A 19,216-nucleotide genomic window follows, 5' to 3' on the forward strand; every position below is an offset into this window, starting at 1 on the left:
GTCCAATACTTGCCACTTTCCCCCCCACAACTGTATCTTTTTTTTTTTTTTTTTTAAATCAGTGATCGAACTCAGGACCTTGCATTTGTGAGGCAGCTGGCAGCACCACGGAGCTAAATCCCCAGCCCTCATTTTACTTTTTTAAAATTCAACTGAGTCAGGTGTGGTGGCTCATGCCTCTGGGAGGCTGAGACAGGAAAATTCTAAGTCACGCCTGACAACTTAGCAAGACAGTGTCTCAAAATAAAAAACTGAAAAGAGCTGAGGATATTGCTTAGTGAGAGCCTATATAGCATGTGCAAGGCTCTAGGTTTGATCTCCAGTACTACAAAAACAACACTCAGTGGCAACACTATATTGTACACACACAGTCATATTCAGGAAAATACACGTACCCTTGAGTTAGTGTGTAGTTTAGTTTTTGCAAACTGAACACACTCATGTAAGTAACACCTGGATAAGAACATTACCAGCACCCTAAAAGTATCCTTTCAGATATGCTTCAGTTCCTAACTACCACCAGCAGCAGCAAACTGCATCTCTCCAATCCTGATGTTTAATAGTATAAATTAACTTTTTCTATGCTTCATATGAGTAGAATTTTAAAAATAATTTTGAGCTCAGCATAGTGGCACACACCTGTCATCTCGGTGCTAGGGAGGCTGAGGCAGGAGAATTGCTGAGAGTTTGAAGTGAGCCTGGGCTACATAGTGAGTTCAAGGCCAGCCTGAACTACATAACAAGACTCTGCCCCAGAACTCAAAAAATAAAAATAATTTTAATTGAAGTGTTTATCAACCTTTTATAGATAATGTAAAGTGGATAGAGATTTTATAAGATGAACAACCATTACAGTTTATATGCAATCAAATACCCTCTAGCCAGGCATGGTGGTACACACATGTAATCCCAGCACTCTGGGAGGCTGAGGTACAAGAATCACAAGTTTGAGCCCAACCTGGGCAACTTAGTGACTTGGACCCTGGCTCAAAAAAAAAAAGGTCAGGTAAAGGGCTGCTGGGGATGTAGTTCAGTGCAAGGGGCCCGGTGTCAACTCCCTAAATAAGTACCATAAATAATTAGAGAGGGGGCTGAGGAGGTAGCTCGCTGGTATTTCAGCTCTGATAGGATGGTTTGGTTAACTGTTGCCCAGGCTCTCTGTCATCCCTGGCTTTTCCTGTCAGTCATGGCTCCTCTCACCATCCCAGGTTCCTGAGGCTTTGGAGAAGTCAGAAAGGCCTGGCTTTTCTCCAAAGTGGGTAGAAAGGCCTGGCTGAAGAACCCATACTTGAGCAGTCTGCAGAGTTGAGAGCACCAGAGGCTTTTCCCTTCATGGCAAAGTGCCACTAAGCTACTAAGCTAGTCACACACTGTTTAAGATATTTTGACCCTAGGAGCCTGGCCTTGCTGAGAGGGTTGGATTCAAGGTATAGGCTGAGGTTGCCAGGTTCTACTCATACCACAGGAGCTTGAGCCCTTGCTCAGTGGGCAGGCAGTTGGCCCGTGACCCCTCCTGAGCACAGCTGTGATAAACGTGCCCCTCCAGTGACTCTTGTTCCCCGCAGCTCGCCCCCCTAGGCCCTCCTGCCCTGCAGTGGCTGAAATACCATTGACGATGATCTGCGAGGATGTGGAAGAACAAGTCCACTCCGTCCGAGGCAGCTCCTCTGCACACCCTGTGAACTCAGGTAGACACACTGTCTGCTGTTCTGCTCCTAGTGCAGGACGGTTAACGTCTGTCCTAAACCTGCCCTGCCTGGGCACCTGAGTTCAAACCCTTTATCACTTCTGAGTGCGTGTTTTCTTGTGGCCATGGACTCAGTCTTTCATAGCAGGTGAACGATTGAGAGAAACCCTCTGAAGTAGTTGAGGGGTAATCACAGCCAGGGTCTCAGGCAACACCTGAGGAGCGGCCCAGAGTGATTTGAGACCAAGAAGGCCTGTTTGACCTTTTTTGATTAAGAAAATAGCCAGGGAAACATAAGAGTTTGGGTCAGAACTGAAGTGCTGCTAGGTGTGGTGGTACATGCCTGTAATCCCAGTACCGTAGCACTTAGGAGGCTGAGGCAGGAAAATTGCCGCACATTTGAGGCCAGCCTGAATGACAAAGCAAAACAAAACCGGTGTCCAGATGTCGCTGCTCTGATCTCACATTAGGCAAATCATCACTTCATGAATATACATCCCAGTAGTCAGACCTGTTGACTCTTCTTGCATACAGTGATGGAAAGGATCTACCAAAGGCCTGTTCCCGGGAAAGGCCCAGGATTCAGCAAAACAGCCAGAGAAGAGCCAACTAACATGGCAGATGAAAGACTGGGCTTCCTTTTTTTCTCCCCCTAGTTCGGAGGAAATCATGTATTGTGAGAGAGATGGAAAAGATGAAGAACAAGCGGGAAGAAAAGAAGGCCCAGAATTCTGAAATGAGAATAAAGCGAGCCCAGGTACCTTGGGAGCCTTGGAAAGGGCTTTAGAACAGGCATCCTTAACTGAAGCTTGGTGGGCAGAAGGGGTGCAGTCAGGACCCAATTTCTAAGGCTCCAATTCCAATATGTAGCAAGTTCGATTTCTCTTCAAGATTTAGAGAATACATAGACAATTTAGACATTTATCTGATGCCCTCAGATATGCCAGTTGTCCATGGGGAAGCTGTCACATGTATACATGTTATATTGCCTGGCTGAGCAGTCACCTCTTTTCTCTCCCTGCAGCTAAATACACATACTACTGTAGGGCAGGGGTGACAATAAGGGATACCCTGTTGCTGTGCCTCCTGAGATGCAGAAGTGACCCTTGTCCTACTTCCTAGGATGGTGTGCTGCATGCCTGGGCTCCTCTGCCAGTCTCCCCAGGGCTTCCTACCTGGTTTCTTAGCCTTGAGCCAGGGTGAGGAAGAGCTGTAGTTGCTGCCACTTAGCACTGAGTCTGAAAGTACTTCTATCTTGATAGTTTGCCATTTTTTTGTCCTTGTCTCAAATAGGAATATGACAGCAGCTTTCCCAACTGGGAGTTTGCTCGGATGATTAAAGAATTTCGGGCTACTCTGGAACGTCATCCACTTACTATGGCTGATCCTGTAAGTAAATTGAAAGGACATGTACCTCTCTGTCCTGAGTAGGTACAGAATTGAGGGACAGAAAACTTACCTTTTACAAGCATTCAGGGATCTCTCATCCTGGAGGGGTGGTTTTTTCCCGTTTTTGTTTGTGTGTGTGTTAGAGTTGAACCCAGGGCCTCTCATAAGCCAAGCTTTACCACTACTAAGTCAAGCTGCAGCCCCATACTGCACCTTTTATTTTGTTTGTTTTTCTGAGACAGGGTCTTGCTCTATAATCCATTCTGACCTGGAACTCATAATATTCCTGCTTCAGCCTCCCAAGGGCTGATTATAGCTTGTGTCAGCATGCCCAGCAGCACCCTCCCCTCCCTTTTTAAAAACCCTTTGGTGGGCTGGAGCTAATGAGATCTAGGTAGGAGGTCTTGTCGTTGCAAATGTGTCCCACCTCAGTTATGGGTTGGTTGGGCTCTTGCTAATAATTGTGAAAGTAACGCTAAAACCTCTTGTAAGCAGCAGAGTGAGAAAACCGAGGTGTGGGGAGTTGCAATGCTCTTGACACTTTTCTCTTTGGTTGTCTTTTCTCATCTTCTTGCAGATAGAAGAACACAGGATCTGTGTCTGCGTTAGGAAGCGCCCACTAAATAAACAAGGTAAGCCACTGAATCAGAAAGGGGCTTCAGACTGAGGGTCTCCTGTGTTAAGGGAGCCCCCCAATGAAATACTCTCCTCCTACAGAATTGGCCAGAAAAGAAATTGATGTGATTTCCATTCCAAGCAAGTGTCTCCTCTTGGTGCACGAACCCAAATTAAAAGTAGACTTAACAAAGTATCTGGAGAACCAAACGTTCTGTTTTGATTTTGCATTTGATGAAACAGCTTCAAATGAAGTTGTGTACAGGTTAGTCCATTTCCTCTCTTTTTCCTCCTACTCGCCCCCTCCTCTTTGATGTGGGACATATACACAGAGGCTGAATTCAAACCCCTTCCTGACCTCATGTCTTCTTTGGATCAGCTCTGGCTCCCAGCACCAGAAAGGTCTCATTTAAGCCGACCACAGCCCCTCCCCTCTGGCAGTTTAGAGGCCGCCCCTTGAATGGATGTGAACGAGGTGTCTCACGTTACTCTGCTGTGACTGGCAGGCTCCAGGGGTTCTTCTAAGGTCTTGTGCAACCACCCCATTATTCACTGTGATTAGCAAACACAGGTAACTCCAGATCTCTGTACAGTAGCCTCACTTAAATCTGCATGAGATTGAAATAAAATTTAAAATTCCATTCCTTTGTTACACTGGCCACATTTTGTGTAATAAGCAGCTGCATGTGGCTGTGCTTATTAGCACAAATTGGGACTGTGTCCATCGTAACAAAGTTCTGTTGGATGGCACTGCTATGTAGCAGAGCGTGACTGGCTCACATGCCAAATCTGGCTTATGACCCCTTTGTGTAAGTCCCTCAAGAATGCTTTTATGTTTTTAAAGTGTTTTTCAAAAAATGTGACAGACGGTGTGTAGCCCACAAAGCATAAAATGTTTTAGGCATAGATGACTTAGCTGTTGGAGGATGTGTATATGTGCAAATACTATGTCATTTTATATAAGGGACTTGAGCATCTGCTGATTTGGATATGGGGGTAGTTCCCAGAACCAGTCCCTCTTAGATACAGGGGAATAACTGTCTACTCTCCCCTTCTACTCTTTTTTTTCTCCTAGGTTCACAGCAAGGCCACTGCTACAGACAATTTTTGAAGGAGGAAAAGCAACTTGTTTTGCATATGGGCAGACAGGAAGTGGAAAGACTCATGTGAGCATTTGGGCCTGGCAGAGAAATCCTTTCTTCCCATTACACTGGGTCCCTAAATAGGAAGACAAGCTGGGAATGGTGATACAAGCCTGTAATCTCAGCACTCTAGGAAGCTGAGACAGGAAGATTGCATGTTCAAAACCAGGCAATTTAGTGAGACCCTGTCTCAAAAGTACAAAAAAAAAAAAGGGCTAGGGATGTAGGTTAGTGCAAAGTACTTGAGTTCAACCCAACCTCCACCAGAGGAGAAAAAAGGAAGATAGTTTCCTGAAGAAAGTCCCCTGGAGCTGGGTGTGGTGGCTCAAGCCTGTAATCCCAGCATTTGGTAGACTGAGGCAGGAGGGCCACCAGAAATTTTGAGTCCAGCTACATTGTGAGAACCTATCTCAAAAACCAAACAGTGCCACCACCTGCCTTGCAACCACAAGGTCCTGAGTTCCATCCCTGGTACCAAAAACAAACAAAAAAAATTTGGACCATCACCTTGGTGCAGAGGTCCTGTTACCAGTGCTCATGGTCATCTACCTCTTCCTTTTGCAGACTATGGTTGGAGACCTGGCTGGAAAAGGCCAGAATGCGTCTAAAGGCGTCTATGCCATGGCCTGTAAGTAGTGTGTTCTGTGCCTTGGGGTTGGACAGAAAAGCATGGTCACTTACCCAGGCTCTCCCCTCAGCCCAGGACGTCTTCCTCCTGAAGAATCAGCCCCGCTACCGGAACCTGGGCCTGGAAGTCTACGTAACATTCTTTGAGATCTACAACGGGAAGGTAGATAACAGGGAGCCCCCATGTGTGCTCTGTTCCTCCCAAATTTCTAAAACCTTGAAGTTGGCTAGAAGTTGTAGACGCCAAACATTCTGTCAGCTATAAGACCTTTGGATCACTTGGTCCTGGCGTGTTTAGGAGGCTTCAGCTGCTGGTGAGGTGGCTTCCAGGCTCAGCAAACAGCAGGAATACTCCCGGCTCCTCAGATGGAAGGGAGCCTTGGCTGTGCCTGGCTTCCCTGACCCTCCTCCCTCATGAGCTGCTTCTCTTGACTGCATTCTCATACTCATTCTCTGCTCCAATATAGATGTCTCCCTCTAGTTCTGTGCACTTTTGCCTTTCTTAGACAGGACTAAATAATAAAAATAGCTAATAGTTCCACAACAGGATATTAGGCACTAAGAACTATTCTAAGGACTTGTTTCAGCTTTCCAGGTGGGAAACAGGCTAAGGTCAGGTAGCAACTTGCCCAGACAGCTAGTAAAATAGCAGAGTTGAGTCAGACTGAAGCAAATTGGTCCAGATCTGGAGTAGAGTGCCTCTGCTAGTCTCATATCTGTCAGCTCCTTTTGTCTGCCAGCTCCTTTCTTACTGCCAGCTCTTGTCTAAGCCAGGCAGGCTCTGTAGGAAGGTGGTGTTGGGCAGGGCACTCAGCACCTGAGCCTTTATGCTAATGTCCCTTGCCCGGCACAGCTGTTTGACCTGCTCAACAAGAAGGCCAAGCTGCGTGTGCTGGAGGATGGCAAGCAACAGGTGCAGGTGGTGGGGCTACAGGAGCATCTGGTCAGCTCCGCAGAGGATGTCATCAAGATGATCGACGTGGGCAGTGCCTGCAGGTCAGCATTTGGGCAAGGGGAAAGGGCCATCTTCTAACATCCGGTTTAGGTGATAGAATAGCTTTGAGGTCATTTTTGTTTTCACAGACTGCTGCTTCTCCTGAGGGCTGTAAGGATCTCTGCTTTTTATTGAGTTTTTTGTTGTTGTTGTTGTTTAAGGATCTCTCCTTTGAAAGCATCTCAGTAAGGCAGATGACCCAAGCTAGAGGCTCCTCACCGGTCAAAGCTGCTTTATTTGCAAGTGTGCAAATCTTCCTGATTTGCCTCCCTCTGTGGTGAAAGTTAGGAGCTCTGGATCTGTTCTGGACTGGAAGTAATGGGACTCCTCAGTACAGAAATAGCGAAGACCTGCCTGAAATGATACAGTGGGGTGCTGGACAACTGTGGAGGCCAGGGAGAGGCTGCTGTCTGTAGGGCCCCCAAATTCTGACAAGTGGTTCATGACAGTGCCCTTTCCTGTGTGCCTCGTAGCAGGGGGCACTCCTCTTCACCCATGTCCTTATGGACCCAGGTCCGGCCAAGGCCCTGGCACAATCTACTGATTTGGCTGCCTAGAAGATAGATGTATTACAGCCAAAGCTGTAGCATGAGCTGCTGTCCAGGGAGAGCAGAATGGAAGTTTGGGACAGAAAGACACGAGATTCCTAGAATGCTAAGCAGTATCCCTTCCTTACCAGAGAATTGGAAACTGGGTGACTTAGACACTGGGGTGCCTAGAAGGCTGGTGGCCCCAGAAATTTAAAACCTTTCTTTGCCTCCCTTTGCGATAGGACCTCAGGACAAACATTTGCCAACTCCAACTCCTCCCGCTCCCATGCCTGCTTCCAGATTCTTCTTCGAACCAAAGGGAAGATGCATGGCAAGTTCTCCTTGGTGGATCTGGCAGGAAACGAGCGAGGTGCACATACCTCTAGCACTGACCGCCAGACACGTATGGAGGGTGCAGAAATCAACAAGAGTCTCCTGGCCCTGAAGGTAGCAGGGGCTGCCTCTAGAGCTGGTTGGCCTGGAGGGCACCAGGGAAGGGAGCAGGGAGTAAGTGGGCAGCAGAGGAAAGAGGAGGCCTCAATGGTTTCCACTGCCCACAGGAATGCATCCGGGCCCTGGGCCAGAACAAGGCTCACACCCCATTCCGAGAGAGCAAGCTGACTCAGGTCCTGAGGGACTCCTTCATCGGGGAGAACTCGAGGACATGCATGGTGAGCAGGGTCCCTTGGGAGGAGACAGAAATGCTTTCCAGGGAATCCTTCTACTCTGGCCCTGGCAGGAGGCTTAGCTCCTCCAGCAGCCAGCGTGCCCAGGTCCTTGGCCAGGCTTCCACACCTGCCAAGCCGCAGCAACCTCACTACCTGCCAAGTGGGGAGCAGAGAGTCCACTCCTCTTGCTGGGTGTGGGTGCAGCCTTGACTTCAGGGAGGTAGAAGCAAGAGCTCCAGAATTCAGAAGATAGACTTTAGGGGATCATGAGAGGGAAGCCCTTGTCTCTTTGGCTTTCTTCAGGCTCACTGGCTTCCAGCCTAGGAAACAGACTGAGTGTAAAACCATAGGTCCAGTGCATTTTTACCCTTCTCTTTCCTGTTGGATCTCCAGGCCCTACTGTGTGAGGTCTGCCATCCCTTCCTCCAAGGTATATCCCACCTCTATGCTCTATGGGTTGTTCCATGTGGAAGAAAGATTCCCTGGTGACTTGGGAGGTTGAGGTTTGAGACAGATCCTTTCTGTGTAGTTGAGGCTGGCCTTGAACTTGTGATCCTCCTGCCTCAGCTTCCCAAGTGCTGAGATTAGTCATGCATCACCAAGTCCCACTGGAATTTTCTGATTGATCTCTTTTTTTGTTTTTTGGTGGTGCTGGGGATGGAACCCAGGGCCTCACACATGCTAGGCAAGCACCCTGTCATGGAGCTGCACCTCCAGGCCCTCTGACTAAGTTCTAAACATCTCTCCCCAAAGTATTATCCCATGGCCTGGTGAGCTAAAATTTGCAGCAGGAGTCATAGCAGCTCTGAGATAGGACTTTGGTGGGGGGTAAAGAAACAGAAGGTGATTAGGTGCTCATTCATTCATACTGGGAATGAACTCAAGATGTGCAGAGGCATTTTTAGTTTGATTTCTTTTTGAGACAGTGTCTCACTAAATGGCTCAGGTTGGGCTTAAATTTGCAGTCCTTGTGCCTCAACTTCCCAGAGTGCTGTGATTACAGGTGTGGACCACCACACTTGGGTTGGAAACAACTTTTAAGGCACTGTAATTGGCAGTGCCCACGGGCAAGTTGCCCAGCATAGCACAGGTGTGAGTCGTCACACCTTACATGTGGGTCTGAATGATGCCTCCTGGCACTGGTCCTGGAGCTCATTGGTTCCCTCACCTTGCATCTCACCCTTTGTCCACCCATTCCCTCTTTTGCAGATTTCCATGATCTCTCCAGGCATTAGCTCCTGTGAATATACTCTGAACACACTCAGATACGCAGACAGGTACTGGTACCTTCAGCCAGTGGGGATGGGGAAGGGCATGGCTGTGATGAGAGGCGGGGGCCGGGGCTCCAGTACCCACTGTGTCCTCTGGGACCCAGTGACTGTGGCATGGGAGTTGAGCCATGCTCCTAAGTCCCTCCGTCCCCTGTCGTCAGCAGTGTGTAAGGGTCTTGTCTAGTGCATCTTCAGGCTCTGGCACATGACTTTAACTAAAAAGCAAAGCTGCCTGCCACTCCATCCCCTGGAGCCCCAAGCCTCCAAGCCTGAGTGGTGCTGGGCTCTGGTGGGGAATGGAGGGAGCTGCTATGGCATCCCACCCCTTCCTGTTTCCTCAGAGTCAAGGAATTGAGCCCCCACAGTGGTCCCAGTGGAGAACAGCCAATGCAGATGGAAACAGAAGAGATAGAAGCCAGCTCTACCGGGGCCCTGATGGCACATAACGTAAGCCAGGCCCTGTGGAAATGCGCCCGCCCTGTGGGAGGTGGGGGAGCTGGCCCACCCTTCACCCCATTGTCTCTCCCTGTGTGCCTTAGTTCTCCAAGGAGGAGGATGATGACTTGTCTTCCCACATGTCCAGCTTTAACGAAGCCATGACTCAGATCAGGGAGCTAGAGGAGAGGGCTGTGGAAGAGCTCAAGGAAATCATACAGGTGGGAGCCGCGCCTGGCAGGGAGACTGGACCCCACTTGTCCAGCCTACGGAATGCTCAGCACACCCTGGAGACAGCCCTGGGCAGCCACTCTTCTGGGCCTGCCTGTCCAGCTCTTCTCCTAGGACACCTATTTCTCACTCCTGCCCGTCTCATCCCAGCAAACGTAGGGTCTTCCTGGTGGACCTAGTCCCTCTCCTCCATGCTCCTGGTTGAGGCTTAGATGGTGCCTCACATGCAGGGATCTTGTCTTGTTGACTCAGTGAATGTTCCAGCTCCTGTGCTGAAACCATGGATCTGAAACATCGAGTATGAACAGGAGGCTCTAAAGTGAAACTTGAAATCAGTCCTGACTTTTCAGGGATAAGCTAAGTTCCTTGTGAGGCTCACTTAGTCTCACTGGACCTCAGTTTCTTTTCCCCTAAAATGGGAAGATAGGATGTTGTCTTTGAGGGTTGAGAGATGTGCTGATAAAGCACTGGCACAGAGCCCAGCATCCGGTCAGCATTGAGCAAGTGGTAGCTGCTGTGACCCTGCTGCTAGGGGAGAACACAGAAGTCTATCCTAACAATGGAGCGCTCTGTGGATTGGGGACAGAGGAAGAACTTAGAGGACTTTTGAGGCAGTGCTGTGAAGGGAAGTGGTTGGGCCTGTCCTCCCCTCCCTGGAGTGCTGAAGGGTCCTGGGGTTCAAAAGGACATAGCATTTTCATGACAACTTATTGCCTTCATAGAGCCAAAGGTGTGAGCAGTGATAGAGGGAAATCAAGCCTCTGCACTGTTCAGCAGGGCCCATATGTAAACGAATGGTCTTTCCATGCTCATACCAAAGACTTGGGCTTCCTCGAGGTGGTTGAAGACTGAAAAGGCTTGGACAGAGTGGTACATGGTCATAGTGTTTTAAAGAAATGACTGTGACCAAGGGTATAGCTCAGTATAGAGCACTGGCCTAGCATGCTTGACCCCCTGGTTTGATCTGCAGAGCTGACCAAAATAAAACACTACTTAGGAGATAGAACTGGCAAAATTTAGTGACAGTCTGGGCAATTTCTAGCTCTGGGCATCAGCAGGACCAGTGACATCATGCGTTTCACCTGGGAGACAGGGAAAGGTTTGATGTAGAAAGAGGATGACTTTAAGAGGAGGATTTCCCAGGGGAGGAGGTCAAAAAGCAGGGGCCAGGCCATGGGTAGAGGTGTGGCATCTTGTGCAGCCATCTGCATGGGAGATGGTAGCCCCCAGAAATGATCTGAGAAGTTGCCATTGTTACTGAACTGATAAGGCCCTTCCTGTGTGGTTGCAGCAAGGTCCATGCTGGCTTGAGCTCTCCGAAATGACTGAACAGCCGGACTATGACCTGGAGACTTTTGTAAACAAAGCTGAATCTGCCCTGGACCAGCAAGCCAAGCACTACGCAGCCCTGCAAGGTGAGCGTGATGGTAGGGGTGAGGTGACAGTGGTGGCCTGCTAACTCCTGGGCAGGGCAGAGATCTGGGCCTGCGGAGATTCACCTGGGTACCATGCACTCTCCTTGCAGATGTCATCAGGGCCTTGCGCCTGGCCATGCAGCTGGAAGAGCAGGCAAGCAAACAAATAAGCAACAAGAAACGGCCCCAGTGACAACTGCAAATAAAGATCTGTTTGGTTCACCCCTGGCGTCTTCCCCTCGGCCCCCTCCCCAGCGAACTTGGGCACCTGGTGGGCTGGTCAGGGCCTGTGCTGGGATGGGTTTTGTAAATGCCAAGTGCAGGAGCACTGAGGCAGGGAATGCTACTTTCCTTTTTCTCAACTGGGAGCGAGAGGGAGGAGCTTTGAGCTGTCCTGTGAAGTGCCCTGCTCTTCCTTGAGAGAGCCTTTTCTAGCTACTTTCCCCACATGGACTGCTGGTGGCCTCTCCGGGTTTGTCCTGGCACTGCCGGAGGAGGAGGCACCTCTAGGCCAGCTCAGGCCTGCCATCAACACCCTTGGTCCATGGACTTGTGTGTTTTGTACTTTAAAAAAAAAAAAAGGTTTTGGGTCTTCCTCCTTCCTTGCAGTTTTTGAGGCTTAAGAGGATCCCTACTATATTATTTTATGTATTTATGCACTGTGTTTAACAATAAAGCAAGAGGAAAAAACAGCCTTTTGTGTGGTGTGTGGGAAGAGCCCAGGTTGTGTCTGAGCCTTTTGGGTTGCAGCCTTGGCTCAGTGATTCCAGTACCAATCCTGCACCTTCGCTCGGAGGCCAGATCCATGCCTACAGTTTCAGCAGCCTCTGGCTTGGTTGCAGCTGACGACATTGTGTACTAGGCTCCTCTACCCTGCAAGGGCAGGGACTATAAGTAGAGGAGATGCCGCTCTGACCTTACAGCCTGAAGAACATATGATAAAAACTCTGGGAACCCAAGACTGGTGGCACACACCTATAATCTCAACACTCTGGGAGAGTGAGATGGGAGGATAGCAAGTTCAAGTCCAGCCTGGGAAAGTAAGCAACTAATGAGACCCTGTCTCGAAAAAAGGGGGCCTAGAGGCCCTGGATTCAATTCTCAGTACCACCAAGAAAATAAGCCAGGCGTGGTAACACACATCTGTAATCCCAGCAGTTGGGAGGCTGAGGCAGGAGGATCAATGAGTTCAAGGCCAGCTGAGGCTCCATATTGAGTTCAGGCCAGTCCCAACTACATTAACAAGACCCTGTCTCAGAATGGGGAGGTAGGGGACTGGCTGGGAAGTGCCATGCACGCGGTGGCGCATGCCTTTAATCCAAGCACTCAGGAAGCTGAGGCAGGAAAACCAAAAGTTCAATACCAGCCTAGGTAACTCAGTAGCTTAGCAAGGCCTTGTCTCAGAAAAGACGGTGTGTTTCATTCAGAGCATGTCCTCACTCAACAGTTCTGTGAGCTGAAATGTCTTGCTTTATTTGCCTCAGCTGTTCTTGTCAGAGGGACTGCCATGAATAAAACGCAGGAATGCCGAAAATATTTTTAAATCCCCTCAAGAAAACTTGCTGAACTTTTTGGTAGATTTAGTGGAAAACTGGAGATTATAGTATTAATTTTAGCCAGGTGTGGGGCCCACGTCTTAATCCCATCACTCAGGAGGCTGAGGCGGGAGGAGCACTGAGTTCCAGGTCAGTGAACTCAGGGCCATTGTGAACTACCCAGTGAGACCCTGTCACGAAAACATTTATTAGTTCTTTGAGAATGAACTACATGATGTGCACTCAAAACAATCCAAATGTTCTTACCTTCTCTTCCTAGATGAGCTTCAGAGGGAATTCATCACTCCCTGTAACACGATGATGACAAACACTGCTGTCATAACTGACCACAGTATTTCATAACTGAGTTTGATGATGTCATTCAGAGCAGCAAGCAGCAATATAATAATCCCAGGTCCCTCAGCAAAAATAAATCTGACATGCAGACGAAATCAGGCTGAGGCCTCGTCAAATTCCCACATGTGAACCAGGGTCAGCCATAGAGTAACGTCTGTATTTTGTGTTGACTAAAATGCTGGTTAAGATTTCTTCTATTTGTCGCTGTTTTTAGATTTGACACCAAAAACACAGTGAAAGAATTGAAAAACAGAGTGAACTTCATCAAAACTAAAACCTTAATTTTTTTTTTTCCTGGTACCCCAGGCCGAACTCAGGACCTTGCACCTACAAGGAAGGGCAGTGCCACTGAGCTAAATCCCTGGCCCTAAAAACCAAATTTTTCAAATGCCACCAACAATCAAGAAAGTGAGAAAGAAAGTGAGGCCAGGGATTTAGCTCAGTGGTGCTACTACCTACCTCGCAATCACAAGGTCTTGAGTTCCTGGTACCAAAAGAGAGATGAGGAAAGAAAGTGAAAAAAAGCTACAGAATGGGAAAAAAAAAATTACAAAATATAAATAAAAATAAAATATTTACAAAACATATATATGATAACGGACTGGAGTCAAAAATATATTAGCATCTCACACCACAATCAAAAGTCTAATTCAGGGCTGGGGATTTAGCTCAGTGGTTCCGGCGCCTGCCTCACAAGCACAGGACCTGAGTTCAATCCCCCGTACCAAAAAATAAAAGTCTAATTCATGGCAGGGGTGGTAGCCCATGTTTGTGATCCCAGCACCCAGGAGGCTAAGGCAGGAGGATCACCTTACAGAGGGCAGCTGTGAGATTTCTCAAAGCTTGGGCATCTGAGGGTGTCTGAAGGCACCTGAGGACACAATCCCATTCAGCGCACATTGGGGCTTCGTTCTGTAATAATGAATCAGCATAGACAACTATGCCTGCACCACATGGCCTGCAAGGTTGCCCAGAATGTTTTGTCTTACTGTGTCTTAGTAAACTGATAAAAACTATAAGTACTGTGCTAAAAATGTCTGCTCCACAAGTGTTCTTTTCCTCAGAAATCTCCCCTGATCAGGCTTCCCTTCAGCCCACCAACCCCAACACACCTCAAATTCGAGACCGGCCTGGGCTATGTGGTGAGTTCAAAGCCAACCTGGACTACCTAGTGAGACCCTGTCAAAACAAAAACAAAAATTCTAATTTATAAATGAGGGAAGGATTTGAATAAGCATTTCAATAAAGAATGTACAGCTGGCTAATTATTATATGAAAAGATACTCAATATCTTTCACTAGCGAGCTGTGAAGCAAAGCTCTAAGGATTCATGTATCATTTTGAATCTCCTAGAAGGCTAAAATAAGCCCCGGGAATCCAAGTCATATGGGCTGATCACCAAAGGACCCTTAACAGCACACTCTTCTCCAGACCAGCACTCAATGAAGGGATGGAATGTGCCTTGGAAATCTCAAAAGGCCTTCTGCCCCCTGTATCTTTTCTCAGTGGTATGGATTGCAGGTTGCATTGACTTGATCTTTACTTTTAACATATTCTAGATATTTGAACATCAGAAATGACCGAGGTGGTAGGCTCCTGTAATTCTGCTTTATTTTCTGTTATCTGTCACACGTGACGTAACGCCAGGCATAAAACCTAAGGCACATACTACTATATGTTTATGAGGCAGCATCAGCACGAGATTGTCAATAACACTGTGAAGTGTTAAGAATTTGGATCTTGAGCCAGGCGTGGTGGCACACGCCTGTAATCCCAGCACTCTGGGGGGCTGAGGTAGGAGGATCGCTGTGAGTTTGAGACCAGCCTGGGCTACATAGTGAGTTCCAGGTCAGTTTCAATTACATAGTGAGATCCTGTCTCAAAAAAAAAAAAAAATTTTTTTTTCGATCTTTGCAGCCAAGGGTCAATAAACATTTTTTTTGGAAAAAGGACAGATTAGACTTTGAGGCCACACAGTCACTGTTGCCACACTGCACATACAGTGCATGAAAACAGCCACAGACAAGAGGCTCAATTTGGCCTTCGGGCACTGCCAGCCTCTGCTGCAGACTAACCTGGTACAGAGGTGATAACCCTAGTGGTCATACAGCAAACATACTAATGTCTGTCTGTTTCTTAGGAAAGCAAAATGTTTATCACATTAGTGCCATATTTGTGTCAAAGAGTGAATTGATTTACACTGTAAAGAAACTGCATCTGGAAAAACATTGCAGTTAGAACATACAATAATCTGTCATCCTCTTAGACACACCCATTTTGGAATTTTTTTTTTTTTTAAATGAGTCAGGGTCTTCCTGTGTAGTTCAGGTGAGGTTTGAACTCTGTGTAGCCCAGGCTGGCCTTGAACTTGCAGCAATCCTCCTGCCTCAGCTTCCTGAGTACTGGGGTTACAGGTGTGTACCACCACACCTGGCTCACCTGTGCATTTTTAAAGCGTGGATGGTGACAGCGATCTCTGCAGTCATCTTGGGAATTGGTGTCTTGTTGGTGTTTTGGTTGAAGGAGCTTCAAGGCTTCCCTTGTCCATCCTTCTTTAGCAGCTCAAAGTCTATTGGTCTGGCAGTCAAAATGGCTAAAGACATCTGTTTGAATACTGCATAAATATACTTAGGATTCAGGAGAATAATCTCAATTTGATGTAGAGGTCCAACTACCCTGACCAGTAGGTGGACTTTGTTAAAAATTCTGTAAGGTGACTTCTGTAAGTTTCCTCTCTGACCTTAGACCACTGTGGTATGTTGGATGATCAGACAATGGGGAGAATCTGGGATTTGTTATTGTTTTAAGAGCGAAAAAAACCAAGATATATTATGTCAAGGTACAAACTCCCAATAATGAAAGTCATCAGCATATTGTATACCTAAAATATACCGATACAATTAATAAATGAAAAAAAAATTTTTTTAAATGAGCCAGGGATGTAGGTCCATGGTGCCTTGCCTGCCTGGCAAGCACAAGGTCCTTGGTTCAATCCCTGGTACTGAAAACAAAAAAGTAAAAAATAATTGACAAGTAAAGCATTTTAATATTAACTTTGAATTTCTTTTCAATTCAGACCACACGTACATAATATTTTCTGTAGTTCACAAGTAAAATAGTTTTGAAAGGAAACTTCTAAATTCTTTTTCTTTATTTTTGACACAGGATCTCTCACTCTGTAGCTCAGGCTGGCCTCTGACTCACTACAATCCTCCTGCCTAAGCCTCCTGAGTACTGGTGTAGAACATAGTTTATTTAGTAGCTTATGAGTAAGGCAGCTAGGTAGTGGCAGGGCCGGAGATGAAGTAGAGCGACCAGCTATACTGATAAAAATTAAATATACACAGTGAACTAAGAATGAATTTCCTCAGGCAGCTTGGAATACAGCCCACTCCCTAAAGTCCTGAATTTCAAGGAAATTATAACACAAATTAGTCCTTCTGAGGTCCCAGTTTGCTGTAAACACTGTAGGAACGAACTGGACTAGAAAGCCTGAGTCCCAATTGGTCATTTTAGATTCAGACACTCAGGTGGGTGACAGGAGCCCCTGGACCTATCACTTCCCCAAACATTCCTGTTTGAGCTTTCAAGGCAGGTGGCAGCACCACTGAGCTAAATCCCCGGACCTTTTTTTTGTTTTGTTTCTTCTTTCCTGTTTTAAAAGTCACAATCATAGACAAACCAAGGTTAATGTCATCCATAAACCCTTGCTATGTGCCCCACCTCCGTATTCACCAATACTAGCTAAGCCACTGTACTTGTTATCCTATAGGTTGATTACAGTTTGACCCATGATGTACCTACACTGTGATGTTGCTGTATAAATTACCTCTTGACCAAGGGCTTCAGTGGCAACCCATTTGGGATCCCTTCTGTCTCTCAGGAGCTATCTCTCAGTGAATCTTTCCCATTCTTAATCTCCATTGTGTCTTTGAATTCATTCTTAGATTTCAGGGGACAGGAACTAGGCACATCTGACATCTCACAGGTTGGGAGTTACATTTGAAGGAATCCGACCAAGGCCATCACCAGTGACTCATCATCACTTGGCCCTGCTCCGATAACCATTGCCCCTGTACTTTCCCCATCCTCATCCTGGGACAAACATCACTCAAGCCTTGTCCTTGGCAGATGGCCACACCCCTTTCGCGGAAATGACCCTGCAGAAAACCTCATGGCCTATATGACAGTTACCCCTCTATTCCAAAGTGCCTGGATGATCCCTTGGGTTTGTTTTGAAACACACCTGTGCTGTTGAGCTCCTACCACTGTTTCTCTTCCTCCTTTTTTCCCCAACAGTATTTCTCCTATATCACCACCATGCCTGGCCATCTTCATTTTATTCTGAAACAAGTTTAACAGCTATTTGATAAGTGCTGCTTTTCAAGATTCCTCCAATGTAGTACAGTATCTTTCTTTTTTTTTTTTCTTCTTTCTATTTCTTGACTTTTCTTCCTTGCCAACCTTTTGACAAACCCCCTCCTCAGCCCGGAGTGAGTACTTTTATCTTGGCATAGTTATTATTTACAGAAGTCTATGGATGTTCATCATGAAGTCAATGTAGTAAATGAAGTACCTTGTTTTGCTTTTCTGTTTTTAAAACATGTTATTATGGAAAATCTCAAATGTGTTCAAGGTAAATAGAATAGTATACCTAACTCTCTTGTACTCATCACACAACTGTAACATTTTGCCATTTTTATTTATTTATTTTGACTACCAGGTTTGAACTCAGGACCTTGCGCTTTTCAAGCCAAGTGTGGTGTCGCTATTCTGCCACCCTTGTCTCAACCGTACTTACACCCATTTCCCACCATCCTCTTCATTATTTATATAGCTCATTCTTTTTAAAGGGAAATTTATAATTTTTTTTTTGCTCTACAAATCTGGTTTTTAAATACATGTTTTGTCTTATTCAGGTGTGTCAAGGTTGACGGATCAGGAGATGAGGAGATGGCTGGCGTTGAAATGACAGGTTTTTGTTTTGCTTTGTTTTTATACTCACAGGTCCCCAGAGAAGGGAAAGGGGAGAAAGTGGGCAGAACCTTTATCGTGGTGTCTGAGGGAACAGGGCAGGGTGGAGAGGCTTAGGATTGGCAAGTGTGACTGACTTCAGTGGCTTTGGCTGAGGGGTTTTGGGTTATCAGTGTTTCCAGGCCAGTATCAGTGCATGATGCCTGGTCAGGGGCAATGAGGAAAGGACAAAGTGGCCGAGAGAGTGGGTGCCCGAGAGAAGGGTGGTCGAGAGCTAGGGTCTGATCTGGTTGTTTGCAGGTGAAAAGCTCCCTCAGGCAGGCTGAATTCACCAGCCCTGGGAAGGTGTCAGTCAAGAGAGGGCCTGAGGTGTCAAAGCAGCAGAAATATAGAAAAAGACACAATTCCTGTACATTTTGGACAATATAGAACATGTCCCTCTTCCTGGAAATTTCCTTTGTGTCCCTTCCCAAACTCCACCTCCCTCTACTCTAGACAACCACTGTTTTGATTTGTTTTACTTTAAATTCACATTGTTCTAAAACTTCATCTAGACAAAGTAACACTGTGTGGCTTAATATTGCTCAATACAGTGTCATATAAGCTGCCTTGTCTCAACGGTGTGTCCTTTTTTATTGCTGATTCCATTCCATTGGATTCCACTATGTATACTGTAAATTGGTTAACTTTCTTGCTCATGGACTTTAGTTTGTTTCTGATTTGTGGTTACTATGAATAAAGCTACAGTGAGCAATCAAAAAATAAACAAATAAAAAGGCTGAGGATGGAGCTTAGCACAAAGGTCCTGAGCTCAATCCTCAGTAGCCCCCAAAAGTATGATGCTAGGTATGAGTTTTTTGTACATAATATTTATCAGGCTGAAGAAGTTCACTTCTGAAGCAGGACAGAGGAAATATTTGGGTTTTTTTTTTTGTACCAGGGATCAAACTCCGGCCCTTGTGCTTGCTAGGCAGGCACTGGAACCACTAAGCTAAATCCCTGGCCTAGGATAAAAATTTTAAAAAGGCATAAAAGAGAGGAAATTGGGATTTTTTTTTTTTTTTGAGAAAGGGTCTCACTAGGTAGTTGAGACTGACCTGGAACTCACTACGTAGCCCAGGCTGGTCTCGAACTCACAGTGATCCTCCTGCCTCAGCCTCCCATGTGCTGGGATTACAGGCATGCACCGCCACGCCTAGCTTTATTATTTTTTCTTTTGGTATAAGGGATCAAACTCAGGACCTTGTGCTTGTAAGACAGTGACAACACTGAGCTAAATCCCCAGCCCTAAGAAATTGAGATTTTAGAACTGTATTTCTAAGAAAAACTGCAATTTCTGGGCACAA

At 46.6% G+C, this 19,216-nt stretch overlaps 1 protein-coding gene across 3 annotated transcripts in view; it reads left to right on the forward strand.

The window, feature by feature from the left end:
- Window positions 1-19,216, forward strand: part of Kif2c (kinesin family member 2C) — a 30,286-nt gene that overhangs the window by 10,790 nt on the left and 280 nt on the right. The window contains exons 6-21 of one of the 3 annotated variants that reach the window (XM_010610141.2): window positions 1,566-1,688; window positions 2,344-2,444; window positions 2,981-3,076; window positions 3,654-3,708; window positions 3,794-3,956; window positions 4,767-4,857; window positions 5,398-5,461; window positions 5,532-5,623; window positions 6,314-6,456; window positions 7,227-7,431; window positions 7,545-7,655; window positions 8,862-8,929; window positions 9,265-9,370; window positions 9,463-9,579; window positions 10,881-11,004; window positions 17,816-17,871. In XM_010610141.2, the coding sequence (XP_010608443.1) occupies window positions 1,566-1,688; window positions 2,344-2,444; window positions 2,981-3,076; window positions 3,654-3,708; window positions 3,794-3,956; window positions 4,767-4,857; window positions 5,398-5,461; window positions 5,532-5,623; window positions 6,314-6,456; window positions 7,227-7,431; window positions 7,545-7,655; window positions 8,862-8,929; window positions 9,265-9,370; window positions 9,463-9,579; window positions 10,881-11,004; window positions 17,816-17,868 (1,712 nt within the window). In that variant the 3' untranslated portion in view covers window positions 17,869-17,871. Of the gene's footprint in view, window positions 1-1,565; window positions 1,689-2,343; window positions 2,445-2,980; window positions 3,077-3,653; window positions 3,709-3,793; window positions 3,957-4,766; window positions 4,858-5,397; window positions 5,462-5,531; window positions 5,624-6,313; window positions 6,457-7,226; window positions 7,432-7,544; window positions 7,656-8,861; window positions 8,930-9,264; window positions 9,371-9,462; window positions 9,580-10,880; window positions 11,005-11,114; window positions 11,685-17,815; window positions 17,872-19,216 lie in introns of those variants that run through there. The other 2 variants (XM_010610140.2, XM_010610142.2) reach the window with 2 other exon arrangements.

This window comes from Fukomys damarensis, unplaced genomic scaffold (genome assembly GCF_012274545.1).
Source record: "Fukomys damarensis isolate Sample0158 unplaced genomic scaffold, DMR_v1.0_HiC HiC_scaffold_23, whole genome shotgun sequence".
Lineage (NCBI taxonomy): Eukaryota > Metazoa > Chordata > Mammalia > Rodentia > Bathyergidae > Fukomys > Fukomys damarensis.